The 15,938-nt window shown below is 41.7% G+C and overlaps 1 protein-coding gene across 2 annotated transcripts; it reads left to right on the plus strand.

The window, feature by feature from the left end:
• The first annotated feature begins 1,980 nt into the window (after positions 1-1,980).
• LOC106596967 (splicing factor U2AF 35 kDa subunit) lies at positions 1,981-15,204 on the plus strand. Of its 2 annotated transcripts, none has more exons than XM_045698221.1 (8): positions 1,981-2,111; positions 2,724-2,811; positions 5,858-5,924; positions 11,102-11,151; positions 12,953-13,051; positions 13,241-13,374; positions 13,995-14,087; positions 14,861-15,204. In XM_045698221.1, the coding sequence occupies exons 1-8, from the start codon at positions 2,068-2,070 to the stop codon at positions 15,018-15,020; spliced, it is 735 nt and encodes a 244-aa protein (XP_045554177.1). In that variant the 5' UTR covers positions 1,981-2,067; the 3' UTR covers positions 15,021-15,204. The 2 variants fall into 2 exon arrangements, with proteins under 2 accessions (XP_045554177.1, XP_045554176.1); XM_045698220.1 differs by lacking the exon at positions 5,858-5,924 and adding an exon at positions 7,029-7,095.
• The last annotated feature ends 734 nt before the right edge of the window (positions 15,205-15,938 follow it).

Below are 15,938 nucleotides of genomic sequence, written 5' to 3' on the forward strand. Positions count from 1 at the left end.
GTAGGCTAAAATGATACACATTACAGTAGGCTAAAGTTATACACATTACAGTAGGCTAAAGTTATACACATTACAGAGTAGGCTAAAATGATACACATTACAGTAGGCTAAAGTTAAGCACATTACAGAGTAGGCTAAAGTTATACACATTACAGAGTAGGCTAAAGTTAAGCACATTACAGAGTAGGCTAAAGTTAATCACATTACAGAGTAGGCTAAAGTTAATCACATTACAGAGTAGGCTAAAGTTATACACATTACAGAGTAGGCTAAAGTTAAGCTCATTATAGTAGGCTAAAGTTAAGCTCATTATAGTAGGCTAAAGTTAAGCTCATTATAGTAGGCTAAAGTGATACACATTACAGTAGGCTAAAGTGATACACATTACAGTAGGCTAAAGTGATACACATTACAGTAGACTAAAGTGATACACATTACAGTAGACTAAAGTGATACACATTACAGTAGACTAAAGTGATACACATTACAGTAGACTAAAGTTATACGCATTAGAGTAGGCTAAGTTATACACATTACAGTAGGCTAAGTTATACACATTACAGTAGACTAAAGTGATACACATTACAGTAGGCTAAAGTGATACACATTACAGTAGACTAAAGTGATACACATTACAGTAGACTAAAGTGATACACATTACAGTAGACTAAAGTGATACACATTACAGTAGACTAAAGTGATACACATTACAGTAGACTAAAGTGATACACATTACAGTAGGCTAAAGTGATACACATTACAGTAGACTAAAGTGATACACATTACAGTAGACTAAAGTGATACACATTACAGTAGACTAAAGTGATACACATTACAGTAGACTAAAGTGATACACATTACAGTAGACTAAAGTGATACACATTACAGTAGACTAAAGTTATACGCATTAGAGTAGGCTAAGTTATACACATTACAGTAGGCTAAGTTATACACATTACAGTAGACTAAAGTGATACACATTACAGTAGGCTAAAGTGATACACATTACAGTAGACTAAAGTGATACACATTACAGTAGACTAAAGTGATACACATTACAGTAGACTAAAGTGATACACATTACAGTAGACTAAAGTTATACGCATTAGAGTAGGCTAAGTTATACACATTACAGTAGGCTAAGTTATACACATTACAGTAGACTAAAGTGATACACATTACAGTAGGCTAAAGTTATACGCATTAGAGTAGGCTACAGTTATACACATTACAGTAGGCTAAGTTATACACATTACAGTTGGCTAAAGTGATACACATTACAGTAGGCTAAAGTTAAGCACATTACAGTAGGCTAAAGTTGTACACATTACAGTAAGCTAAAGTGATACACATTACAATAGGCTAAAGTTATACACATTACAGTAGGCTAAAGTTATACACATTACAGTAGGCTAAAGTTATACACATTACAGTAGGCTAAAGTTATACACATTACAGTAGGCTACAGTTATACACATTACAGTAGGCTACAGTTATACACATTACAGTAGGCTCAATATCTCATACAATACCTGTCAGATCTCTCTGTGTGAACATACACATAGTCTTTAATATAACCCTGCTGTGGCTTTTCTGTGTGGTTAGAGGGTAATATTGAGTCATGTGCCAACATTGTGTGGTGGCTTTAGGATCTATGCTGTTGTTGTTTTGTCAGCTCTACTATCCTCTCATTGAATGATACTAGGGAGTCTGAAACCCCTTGCTACTAATTTACATTATGAATGGACGTTAGACAATAAAGTCATCTTCTTCTTAAAACTTCTTCCCCTTCTTCTTCTTCTTCTTCATTCAGCGTAGCATACAGACAGATATTTTCTACAGGGCCCTAAAACAGATGAAAGGGCTTTAGTTATCATAATCGTTGGCCCTATTCATGAAACCAAAATGGATGCAATTGCGCCCCCATGGGAGTATTAAGGGGAAAAAACAGACAAGATAAAAGCGTATGCAAACGACAATGACGAAGAGCACAATTTTTGCCTCTATCAAAAAAGCGGCAAGTGTTGAATACATGACGTAGAGCACAGTTTAGTTGACAAACCGAAGATGGCGGAGTACCTGGCCTCCATTTTCGGAACAGAGAAAGACAAGTAGGTTATTTCGTCTTTTTGTGAAAAAGCTGAAATAATAATGCTAGTAAAATGCCTATTCTGTAGAACGTGCACGTTTTAACCCAACAAGCTACCAGTTTACTTACAAATACGACTGCTGCTGCACCCGTTGCTTTTCATTCAGACTTGTGTGGCTAGCTAGCGTAGCTTCCTGACTATACTGTAGAGGGCTAGCTAACTTGCTTGAATGGAGGAGGCGGCGGCTTGGTTTGAAAATGTGGCATGTGCTGCGTCGCGTCAGTATCCCTCCAAATCGGCCAGACTAAGCTAAATCAATCTTCATTTTCTAGAGTAATTTAGTATCAAATGTTTTACAAGTCAGTAGTTAAATAGTTTGCTAGTTAGTATAACCTCAAAGTTGGCTTGCTAAGCTAATCTGCAGCTAACTAGCGTGCTACTGTAGCTAGCTAACTCTTTAGCATTGTCTCGAGACGACTCCAGTGGCTAGGTTGGCTACTGCACAAGCACACACCGAATCGTGTTTGTTTTCCATTGTAGCTAGTTAGATGCAGCAACAAAACTATACAAAGCAAACACTAATCTAGCCATTTATCAACATCTAATTTGTTTACTTTCTTGTCCATATTCAAGGGTCAATTGTTCATTCTACTTTAAAATTGGAGCGTGCAGACATGGGGACCGCTGCTCTAGGTTGCACAACAAGCCAACTTTCAGCCAGGTAAGTGTACTTATTATGTCTTGAATATGATTAGGTAGCTAGGGGTTTATGGCAAGCAATTGCCCGATGCTTGTGATATAGCCCACTAGAATGTATCAGGACTTCCTTAGCTTTTTTTGTTAGCTAGCTCGCGTTACTGATTATAATCACATTTGATTGTTTACTTGTTTGTGTGGCGATTGGACTTAACCTTGTGTAGGATCAAATAATCATTCATGAAGTACTGAAACATGCAGTGTTGTCAATTAGCCCTAATTCCATTCACGTTTGCAATGTTGCTTCCATGTTCCAATGGGCCTAGGTACATACTGCAATAGCATCATGTGGAAGAACAGGTTGCTGAGCAGATGTGAGCAGATGTAAAGTAGACCTAAATGTTTGCCGATCTGTTTCCACTAACCATGTGCACGTTTGCATTTCAGATTCCACGATTGGCTTACCTACAGAAGTGTGTGTATATAACATTGTGTTCTGTTGCCTTTCAGAGAACCTGCATTATGGTTGATGAGGATAGGCAGCATGTCAATGCTTTTCAGTCCATATTTATCATCAGAAGAGAAGCAACTGCTGTTGGTAGGGTGACCACATTTTTAAAATACCCAAATGTGGTACAACAGGATGATTTTGCGAGATGTTCGTGGGACAGTGTAGCCTACATGAATACATGTTTTTTTGCAGCTGCACCAGGGTAATTGAAGCGCATGAAGCCTACTCTTTTTCCGGGCTCGCACAAAATTTGGTGACGCAAAAGAGACCACGTGACGCAAGAGAGACCACATGTGTGGCTGTTATGAAAATCAGGGAATATTTGGCCAAGGAACCATTTCTGGTTTATCAGAGAATTTAATACAGTTAGGAAGGAGGACTTAAAACGGGATTGAGTGAAGTAGCAGCAATTACGTTGAATGAGGAACTGAGTAGAGAGCCTTACAAGTGTGACAAAATGACCTTATCTGTCAGTCTAATATTTACTCTTGTAGCTATTCATCAGAAGCAAACTTTTTGTAAGTCACTCACTGTCAGCTGCAAATCTCGAAAGGATTTGACAAATGTGATTTTGGTTGACAATACGACATTGGCTTAAGTCTCATCTTGCGCTGTGCAGAATATCAGAGATCCTCAACGATTGGAGAAGTGTTCAACGTTACCAGTACCACGGCCTTATAATATCTTGTCAAAAGTGCAACATGACTACAAAAGAGACGGTTAAGAATGTCAATTCTCATCAAATGAATAGGAAATCTGACTTAAATACAGACAACTAACTTTTTTGTAAGTTAGTGGTGTTTTAATTTAAATGTGGGAGTGTCCTGCACAATCCGGGATATGTGGTCACCCTAGCCACTGGTAGGCTAATGCTGATTATGGTATGCATGATGCAATGGCAGATGGCACAACCTTGATGAAATGAAGTAGTGTTATCCTGAATGGTATATATTTTCCTCCAACCTGGGTCTTTTGACGATGCTCACATGGACATGTGGCCAACCTGCTCCCCTCATTTAGTGACGGCTTGCCTGGCTCTTTGGTAGACATTTGATGGACACGATGGCAGCTCAGTTCCCCTGTCCTTGTGCTTCATTAAACAGCTTAGCCACTTCATATCGAAAGACTCAATCTGACCCAACCCTAGGTCTCCCAACTCAGGATAGTTGTGCTTGGCCCTATGCCGAACCATGAGAAACAAAACAAAGCTTTCTATCAGTAGACTGATTGGATGATCCTCTACCAGAGCATCTGGGCGGAGTTGAGCCGGTCAGAAATCCCGCTCATGGAGGGGTGCTTGCGCGGCAATCCACGTCCTTTCCAATTGCTCCGCTAAAAAAACGCTCCGCAGACACAGAAGAAGAAAAAAACAGCCGCTCCATTCGTTTGAATCACAATTTAAATGGAAAGCTCCTTGAAAGAGGTAATATGCCAGACCTATTGGGCCAAAATCAATTATGGCCTATTGTATAGATAATAGAACCAAAATGAACAAAACTTAGTTTATAAATACTTTGCTACAATGACACTCTTAGCTAGCTACCCGCCTCGTTCCTTTCTGTTAGCATGTGCATGTAGTAAGTTCCCATCATGCTTTCGGGATATTTTTTCAGATTCCACAATGATTTTTTTGGGGTGTAATTTTGACCCCCCCTTTTTCTCCCTGATTTCGTGTTCACTATTTTGTCTCGTCGCTGCCATTCCCCAACGAGCTCGGGAGAGTTGAAGGTTGAGTTGTGTGTCCTTCGAAACGACCCGCCAAGCCGCGCTTCTTAACACACGCTCGCTTAACCCGGAAGCCAGACGCACCAATTTGTTGGAGGAAACCCCGTTCAACTGATGACCGAAGACAGCCTTCAGGCGCCTGGCCTGCCACGAGTCACAAGAGCGCGATGAGCCAAGTAAAGCCCCCCCCGGCCAAACCCTCCCCTAACCCAGATGACGCTGGGCCAATTGTGCGCCGCCATATGGGACTCCCAGACACGGCCGGTTGTGACACGGCCGGTTGTGACACGGCCGGTTGTGACACGGCCTGGGATCGAACCCCTGGCTGTAGTGACTCCGCAACACTGCAATGCAGTGCCTTAGACCCGGGAAGCCACCAAAATGATTCTTTAGTTGTAGAGACTACATCACCGCACTCACTCTTGATCCTCCTCGTCTTTGTAAGTCACCTTGATTATTATTATTATTTGTATTTTTTTATGGAAATATGTAGCATACTTGATGACAGTAGCTAAAGCAAGGGGCTATAGTAGCACACAGGTAGACTACAAATGCATGCTGGGCTGGGCATGCCCTGAGCTCGGGAAGTGAGCGCTATTGGAATCGGGTGAGAAGGCTGGCGCTCCAGCCTTTGGAAACTCGCTGCTCGCTCCGTTCACATTCTTTCCTCTACCCCAACTTCTCTGAAATACAGCCCATAGATTCTGAGGAGAGATTCGATTCCTAAGTCAGTAAACACAATAGTGTATTTACGTCAATAATCAGGGACCTAGACTCATTTGGGATTTACACAAATTTAATAATTTATCTCTTGTATTCTTGTCATCCCCGGCAGACCATCTTGATTCAAAACATCTACCGTAACCCCCAAAACAGTGCACAGACGGCCGACGCCTCTCGCTGTAAGTCCAAAGATCTGCCTCGGGTTCAGAAATCCCTCCTTTTCCCCCCTCCTGCTCCCCATATGTAGGTCACGTAGCAGCCGAGCTGTGAGGGACTGCCTCAGCACTGTTAGCAGGGAACCCAACATTATAGTACCTTTCTCACACTTCGGCTACTGTAACTGCTCCTCCCAGTCCCCACCCTGAATGGCAAACCATTACTACCAGATAAATTAACAGGATGCTCCTCAATCTCTGTTTTGTATCGTCAAATATTTGTTTCCTCTGCCTCAGTCTTTGCCCTCTTATACACAATCTCTCAGCCACTCAAAACAAACATATTCCATTCTGCTATAGGCTATGTTAACCAATTGAAATCCCAAACTTCCTTGAGCACAAGACCTATAATTGGGTAGACCTAGTTGTAACCCTCCACTGTGTGAGCAGTACCCAGTGTTGAGCCCTGTCTTACCAGAGCTGACGCCTCTCCTCTCACACAGGTAGGTATGGCTGTGGACTCTCACAGGAGTCTGTCTGGGCCACGGTTCTGTTCTCTTCTGATGACTGACTTTCCAAACAAGGACCTCAGAACTAGCCAAACACCTCCCTCCCTCCATAGCCCAGAGATGGCTTCACATGTGCTTACTTAGATGGCTTTTGTACTGTGACCTATTCACAAACGGCGATTTCCTTTGGGAAAATGTGTTGGATTGAATGTTCAACACATGAACCTACCAGAGTCCTTGCTACTTCTCCAGTAACACTTGTCAGTAATGTCTCTTTTTAACTGGCATTACTTTGATTCGTTCACAGTTCCTTGTGATTGCAGCCTCCTGTGAAGCCCTGGCAGAGACGTCTGTGGTCAGGAGACACACCGTTACCTTCTCTTTCAGCATTTCAGATCACACCATGCACTCTATGCTTCAGAGCAGAGTTCCATACAGGGGACTAATGAAGCTAGTTATGGCTTCAAATGTGTCCATTGAGGAAGTATTAGCTGACCCTAGTGTGTTCTCTTCAGGGCCTGCTGTAAGGAGCATGATACTTTATCTAATTTAACTTTCTTCCCCCAAAACCCCATTTCTGCTTGACATGTATCACAAAAATGTCCGTTTTGTATTTCAGACCATTGCCCTGTTGAACATTTACCGTAACCCTCAAAACACTGCCCAGTCTGCCGATGGTATACGCTGTAAGTTCCCCCTACATTTGCAAGGCCCTGCGGCATGGACTGCCCGTTATATTATACTGTTATCTGGTGTACACCTACCTACCTACACTACAACACCATTATATTATACTGTTATCTGGTGTACACCTACCTACCTACACTACAACACCATTATATTATACTGTTATCTGGTGTACACCTACCTACACTACAACACCATTATATTATACTGTTATCTGGTGTACACCTACCTACCTACACTACAACACCTCCATTATACTGTTATCTGGTGTACACCTACCTACCTACACTACAACACCTCCATTATACTGTTATCTGGTGTACACCAACCTACACTACAACACCTCCATTATGTTATACTGTTATCTGGTGTACACCTACCTACCTACACTACAACAACACCTCCATTATACTGTTATCTGGTGTACACCTACCTACACTGCAACAACACCTCCATTATACTGTTATCTGGTGTACACCAACCTACACTACAATACCTCCATTATATTATACTGTCATCTGGTGTACACCTACCTACACTACAACAACACCTCCATTATATTGTACTGTTATCTGGTGTACACCTACCTACCTACACTGCAACAACACCTCCATTATATTATACTGTTATCTGGTGTACACCTACCTACACTACAACACCACCTCCATTATATTATACAACAACACCTCCATTATATTATACTGTTATCTGGTGTATACCTACCTACACTACAACACCTCCATTATACTGTTATCTGGTGTACACCTACCTACACTGCAACAACACCTCCATTATATTATACTGTCATCTAGTGTACACCTACCTACACTACAACAACACCTCCATTATATTATACTGTTATCTGGTGTACACCTACCTACACTACAACACCTCCATTATATTATACTGTTATCTGGTGTACACCTACCTACCTACACTACAACACCTCCATTATATTATACTGTTATCTGGTGTACACCTACCTACCTACACTACAACAACACCTCCATTATACTGTTATCTGGTGTACACCTACCTACACTGCAACAACACCTCCATTATATTATACTGTCATCTGGTGTACACCTACCTACACTACAACAACACCTCCATTATATTGTACTGTTATCTGGTGTACACCTACCTACACTACAACACCTCCATTATACTGTTATCTGGTGTACACCTACCTACCTACACTACAACAACACCTCCATTATACTGTTATCTGGTGTACACCTACCTACCTACACTACAACAACACCTCCATTATATTATACTGTTATCTGGTGTACACCTACCTACACTACAACACCACCTCCATTATATTATACAACAACACCTCCATTATATTATACTGTTATCTGGTGTATACCTACCTACACTACAACACCTCCATTATACTGTTATCTGGTGTACACCTACCTACACTGCAACAACACCTCCATTATATTATACTGTCATCTAGTGTACACCTACCTACACTACAACAACACCTCCATTATATTATACTGTTATCTGGTGTACACCTACCTACACTACAACACCTCCATTATATTATACTGTTATCTGGTGTACACCTACCTACCTACACTACAACACCTCCATTATATTATACTGTTATCTGGTGTACACCTACCTACCTACACTACAACAACACCTCCATTATACTGTTATCTGGTGTACACCTACCTACACTGCAACAACACCTCCATTATATTATACTGTCATCTGGTGTACACCTACCTACACTACAACAACACCTCCATTATATTGTACTGTTATCTGGTGTACACCTACCTACACTACAACACCTCCATTATACTGTTATCTGGTGTACACCTACCTACCTACACTACAACAACACCTCCATTATACTGTTATCTGGTGTACACCTACCTACCTACACTACAACAACACCTCCATTATATTATACTGTTATCTGGTGTACACCTACCTACACTACAACACCACCTCCATTATATTATACTGTTATCTGGTGTACACCTACCTACCTACACTACAACACCTCCATTATACTGTTATCTGGTGTACACCTACCTACACTGTAACAACACCTCCATTATATTATACTGTTATCTGGTGTACACCTACCTACACTGTAACAACACCTCCATTATATTATACTGTTATCTGGTGTACACCTACCTACACTACAACAACACCTCCATTATATTATACTGTTATCTGGTGTACAGCTACCTACCTACACTACAACAACACCTCCATTATATTATACTGTTATCTGGTGTACACCTACCTACCTACCTACACTGCAACAACACCTCCATTATATTATACTGTTATCTGGTGTACACCTACCTACCTACCTACACTGCAACAACACCTCCATTATATTATACTGTTATCTGGTGTACACCTACCTACCTACACTGTAACAACACCTCCATTATATTATACTGTTATCTGGTGTACACCTACCTACCTACCTACCTACACTACAACAACACCTCCATTATACTGTTATCTGGTGTACACCTAACTACCTACGCTACAACACCTCCATTATATTATACTGTTATCTGGTGTACACCTACCTACCTACACTACAACAACACCTCCATTATATTATACTGTTATCTGGTGTACACCTACCTACCTACACTGCAACAACACCTCCATTATACTGTTATCTGGTGTACACCTAACTACCTACGCTACAACACCTCCATTATATTATACTGTTATCTGGTGTACACCTACCTACCTACACTACAACAACACCTCCATTATATTATACTGTTATCTGGTGTACACCTACCTACCTACACTGCAACAACACCTCCATTATATTATACTGTTATCTGGTGTACACCTACCTACCTACCTACGCTACAACACCTCCATTATATTATACTGTTATCTGGTGTACACCTACCTACCTTTGCTGCAACAACACCCCCATTTGCCAGGAAACAGTAGTAATATCTTAGATATTTTTCCTGGGAAATGTTTAGTTTGAATTCAGGTCCAGGCTACTAAAAACAATGTGCCCAGCCAACACCCATATGCTATTATATTCCTATTAGCTGAATCCAAACATGTACACTGTTTTCCCTGGAGGCATCACTGATGTGAGCCTGATGTGATGGGCTCAGTGTGGATAACTTTCCCCATGGCACACAATAATGCTGTTGCTCATGCAAAATATACATTTTGAAGTAGTGTTTTTGTCATGGAGAAGGCCAGACATGTCACTTGATCAATAGCTCTGAAAAGCATACCATTCCCATAGACCCCTCTGACTGGCAAGATATCAGCTATATATTTACCTAGCCTAGGTTCTTATGTCGATTTAGTATGAGTAAATGTGTCATGCTTGCATTATATTTCCTCTTGCATGAGGGTCATTCAGTTTAATACCAAGACCTCAGGCAAGCGGAAAATGGGGAGCCGTCTGTCCTGTCCTTCAGGTTGAATGTTATGGGTAAAATACTCCTGAAATGCAGTTAATGTTTCTGTATATTTCTAGACTTTCAACTTCTAAAATTGACTAGTTTGCATGCATTTCTTGCTCATACTAGCTTCGTTGGCACTCATTTTCAGCACCAGCCAGCTCCACTGCCAGTGTTCTCAAACGCCGTCACTGAAGCTGGCTTGTGCTGAGACACTGTCATTAAGATTGTTGTTCCAAAGTGGTGTCATCTTAATGTATACATGAACTTGGTTTAATTGATACAATTCTAATAGATTACTGGCCTGATTTACTAAGCTGCTGCACCATTGTAATGTTTATCTGGGGATTTCCAAGGGGGATAAAGTAACAGGGAATTAAAATGGTGGCTATAAGACAAATGTGAAACGTACACAACGTTAACTTGTATGTTAGTTTCATGGTTTAGCTTGGTATGTTGTCTATATATTCTCGTAAGTCGCTGGACGTGAAATTGCACTGATGCAGATGCTTAGTGACTCTGCCTCCGCCTAGCTGCTTTCTGACTGGTTATTTGTTCATGGTTTTAGGTGCCGTCAGCGATGTGGAGATGCAAGAGCACTATGACGAGTTCTTTGAGGTGAGTGACCTCGGCATGAGAGACTTGTGATGTTTCACCTTATCACTGCCAAACATGCCTGTTGTGCACGGTATCAACTTCCTCTCTCCCATTTACTTTTCACAACAGGATCAATACTGCTGTGCCAATATTGTCCCTGTTCACTGATGTGAAAGGGGCAGTATTTGTACAGTAGAGGATATGTAGTTGGGTAATAGAAAAGACCCTCAGTGAGTCTGTCAGCCGTGTAGAAACCATGGGTATGTTCCACATTGCAGCTGACTTTGAAGGCGAGACACAACTGATGTACAAATCGCCTTGTATCATAAATTACTACTCAATATTATTTGTAGATTACTCAGTCAAAATTTACCCATAATACATCATGGTTTTGATGCTCTCAAACAGGGCCTGTCAGTGTATTATGTCATTGGTTTGACCTGCGGTGATGACCTGTACTATAGAATAATGTTAGTATTGTTTCCAAGAGCAGGCTGTTGTTTACTGCTGCTGCTTAGATCACATTTAAAGAAAAGAGTCTAGACTAGTTGGTCTCTAGAATAAGTCTAATCATAACAGATCTAGTTATTAATGGATCTCTAAATAAAGTGTTGGTTTCATGAGCTAAAATAAAAAAATCCCAGAAATGTTCCACACGCACAAATTTCTTTACAATTTTGTGTACAATTTTGTTTACATCCCTGTTAGTGAGCATTTCTCCTTTGCCAAGATAATCCATCCACCTGACCGGTGTGGCATATCAACAAGCTGATTAAACAGCATGATCATTACACAGGTGCACCTTGTGCTGGTGACAAAAGGCTGCTCTAAAATGTGCAGTTTTGTCACTCAACACAATGCCACAGATGTCTCAAGTTGAGGGAGTGTGCAGTTGGCTTGCTGACTGCAGAACATGTCCAACAGAGCTGTTGCCAGAGAATTGAATGTTAATATCTCTCATAAGCCACCACTGTTGTTTTAGAGAATTTGGCAGTACTTCCAATCGCAGACCACGTGTATGGCGTTGCGTGGGCGAGCGGTTTGCTGATGTCAGCGTTATGAACAGAGTTCCCTATGGTAGGGTTATGGTATGAGCAGGCATACGCTATGGACAACAAACACAATTGCATTTTATCCATGGCAATTTGAATACACAGCAATATGTGACAAGATCCTGAGGCCCATTGTCGTGCCATTCATCCACGCGCCATCACCTCGTGTTTCAGCATAATGCACTGCCCCATGTCACAAGAAGCTGTACACAATTCCTGGGAGCTGACAGTGTCCCAGTTCTTCCATGGTCTGCATACTCACCAGACATGTCACCCGTTCAGCATGTTTGGGATGCTCTGGATTGACGTGTACGACAGCTTGTTCCAGTTCCCGCCAATATCCAGAAACTTCGCACAGCCATTGAAGAGGAGTGGAACAACATTCCTCAGGCCATAATCAACACCCTGATCAACTATGCGAAGGAGATGTGTCGCCCTGCATGAGGCAAACAATGGTCACACCAGATACTGACTGGTTTTCTGATCCACGCCCTACCTTTTTCTTTAAGGTATCTGTGACCAACAGATGCATATCTGTATTCCCAGTCATGTGAAATCCATAGAATAGGGCCTAATGAATTTATTTCAATGACTGATTTCCTTATGTGAACTGTAACTCATTAATGTCTTTGAAATTGTTGCATGTTGTTTCTATATTTTTGTTCAGTGTAGTTTATTAGTGGGTCTTCATGGTGCTGCTTTACTTATCAATCAGTGATTGTTTTGTCACACATGACCCTAACCCCATCTTCTGACCTTAACCTCTACAGGAAGTCTTCACAGAGATGGAGGAGAAGTACGGAGAGGTGGAGGAGATGAACGTGTGTGACAACCTCGGAGACCATCTGGTCGGCAACGTCTATGTGAAGGTGAGGGTCAGAGATCCCATGTCAGCCATGTTAAATTCTCCCTTCATCCATCTTCAGTGTGTTGCGTTAATCTGTCTGGGGAAACAGGAAAAAGTCCTGTTTTTATAGTCTCTCGTCTTTGGGTTCATCGACCTTCATCAGTGTAAATCTGTCTAAAACATGGCCTCTCTTCTCTCTCTGTGTGTATAGTTTCGTCGGGAAGAGGATGCGGAGAAAGCGGTGATGGACCTGAACAACCGCTGGTTCAACGGTCAGCCTGTCCACTCAGAGCTCTCCCCCGTCACTGACTTCAGGGAAGCCTGCTGTCGGCAGTATGAGATGGGGTCAGTGTCGATCTCTCTTTCTGATGAATATCTATACACTACTGTGTTTGACAGTCAGTGTACCTGCAACAATAACCAGACGCCTTGTTTCACCACTGCATTCCACCATATTTTTACAGTTCCACCATGTAATCAGAAAACTCTTTTCAACGTAAACCAAACGGAAAAGTTTTACACCGAAAACTAGAGTTTCTATTGGACAAATTCAGAATCCTCCCTGTTTTGTTCCATTTGCTTCCTAATTAATTACACCCTTGGCTTAAGTTGCCACCTCTTATCCAACAGGAAGAATGTAGTCTTGTCTCCCTGCAGCATATAACTCAGGCTGTGTTAGGAAATGGCATCCTATTCCCTATGGGCCCTGGTCAAAAGTAGTGCACTATATAGGGTGTCATTTGGGATGGCACCACAAGTGTTTTTCCATTGGAACTACCCGTCGTTTGCTTAGGCTACAGTTGAACTGTTTGGCTAACTCCAGCAGGAGAGATACATGTAGCTAGCTAAGCCTCTGGTTTGGAGTGCAGGGTGGTAAATGTGATTAGTCAGTGGATACAGGTGGAGATTGGAAAAGCTTTTCTCACGGTAACAGTATTAACCCTCTGCTTGCTTACCATCCACAGAGAGTGCACCAGAGGAGGCTTCTGTAACTTCATGCACCTGAAACCCATCTCCAGGGAACTTCGCCGGGACCTGTATGGACGCCGCAGAAAAGGGTAGGACACATTCTAGGGAATGTTTGTATTCCAGGAAGACCTTGTTCTGTGTCAATGTTTGACTGTTTGATGGGATTGAATGGTGAAGCATCCAATACTGTACTTGGGAGTGGTGTAAAAATACTTTAAAGTACTACTTTAGTTTTTTGGGGTATCTGTACTTTACTATTTGTATCTTTGATGGCTTTAACTTTTACTCCGCCACATTCCTAAAGAAAATTATGTACGATTTCCTCATGATATTTTCCTTGACACCGAAAGGTACTCGTTCCATTTTTAATGCTTAACAGGACAGGAAAATTGTCTAAATCACGCAAAGAGAACATCCCTGGTCATCCCTACTGCATATGATCTGGCAGACTCACTAAACACAAATGCTTTGTTTGTAAATTATGTCTGAGTGTTGGAGCGTGCCCCTGGCTATTCGTAAATGTAAAAAAACCAGAAAATCGTGCCGTCTGGTTTGCTGAATAGAAGGAATTTGAAATGATTTATACTTTTGATAAGTATATTTAAAACCAAATACTTTTAGACTATTACTCAAGTAGGATTTTGTTGTATGGCTTTCACTTTTACTTGAGTCATTTTCTGTTAAGGTATCTTTTACTTTAACTCAAGTATGACAATTGGGTACTTTTTCCCACCACTGGTACTTGTGTAGTTGACTAAAGTAAAAGCCTCATTTTTAGTTGATTTTTTTTGAGTATTCTCTAGGCTGGTTAAGTTGTGTGCTGCTGTTATGTGGTTCAAGCATTTTATTTCTCCCTTTCTAGCAAAGGAGGAGGAGGAGGAGGACACCGCTCTCGCTCACGATCCCGGGAAAGGCGTTCTCGCTCCCGAGACCGTGGCCGTGGTGGCGACGGCGGAAGAGGTGGCGGACGGGACCGCGAGAAAAGGAGGTCCAGGGATCGGGAACGTTCTGGAAGGTTTTAAGATGAGCCAAGACCTAATTATCCCCCTCTTCCAACCTTGTCCCCCTCCTCCTACCTCTCTCCCATGATGAAAAATGTGTGTAACATGTTGGAATCGTCGTTAATTTCATTTCTTTTATCCCTTTTTTTAAAGACACAAATACAAGCTTCCGTTGCTTTCTCAATAAAACAGACTTTGTAGTGATTCTCTGCTGTGTCCTCTTTCATTGCTGCAGTTGGTTGGAGTTACAATCTAGCAGGGATACGACTGGGTGAAAGGGTTTACTGCATAGGCCAGGGCTCTCCAACCCTGTTCTTGGAGCGATACCCTCCTGTAGGTTTTCGCTCCAACCCCAGTTGTAACTAACAGAATATCAACCTATAGGACGGTAGCGCTCCAGGAACAGGGTTGGAGAGCCCTGGCATAGGCAATGAGCTTAAGAAATCCCCTCTGCATTTACCACACGTTTGAATGGAATGTATGCAGGGTTTCCCAAACTCGGTCCATGCACCATCTGGGTGCATGTTTTGGTTTTTATCCTAGCACTACACAGCTGGATGGAGTTTGGGCCTAATGTAGCCTGGAGAGCGTTGGACTTGTAACTGAAAGGTTGCAAGATCGAATCCCTGAGCTGACAAGGTAAAAATCTGTCGTTCTGCACCTGAACAAGGCAGTTAACCCACCGTTCCTAGGCCGTCATTGAAAATAAGAATTTGTTCTTAACTGACTTGCCAAGTTAAATAAAGGTCAAATAAATAAATAAAAAAGTCTGCTGGTTTTGGGGTTTTCCTTTCAATTAAGACCTAGACAACCAGGTGAGGGGCGTTCCTAATTAGTGACTTAATTCATCAATCAAGTACAAGGAAGGAGCTGAAACCCGCAGACACTCGGCCCTCTGTGGTATGAGTTTGACATGTAGGGTAACGCTACTGTCACTGG

This window comes from Salmo salar, chromosome 16 (assembly GCF_965601325.2).
Source record: "Salmo salar chromosome 16, fSalSal1, whole genome shotgun sequence".
Lineage (NCBI taxonomy): Eukaryota > Metazoa > Chordata > Actinopteri > Salmoniformes > Salmonidae > Salmo > Salmo salar.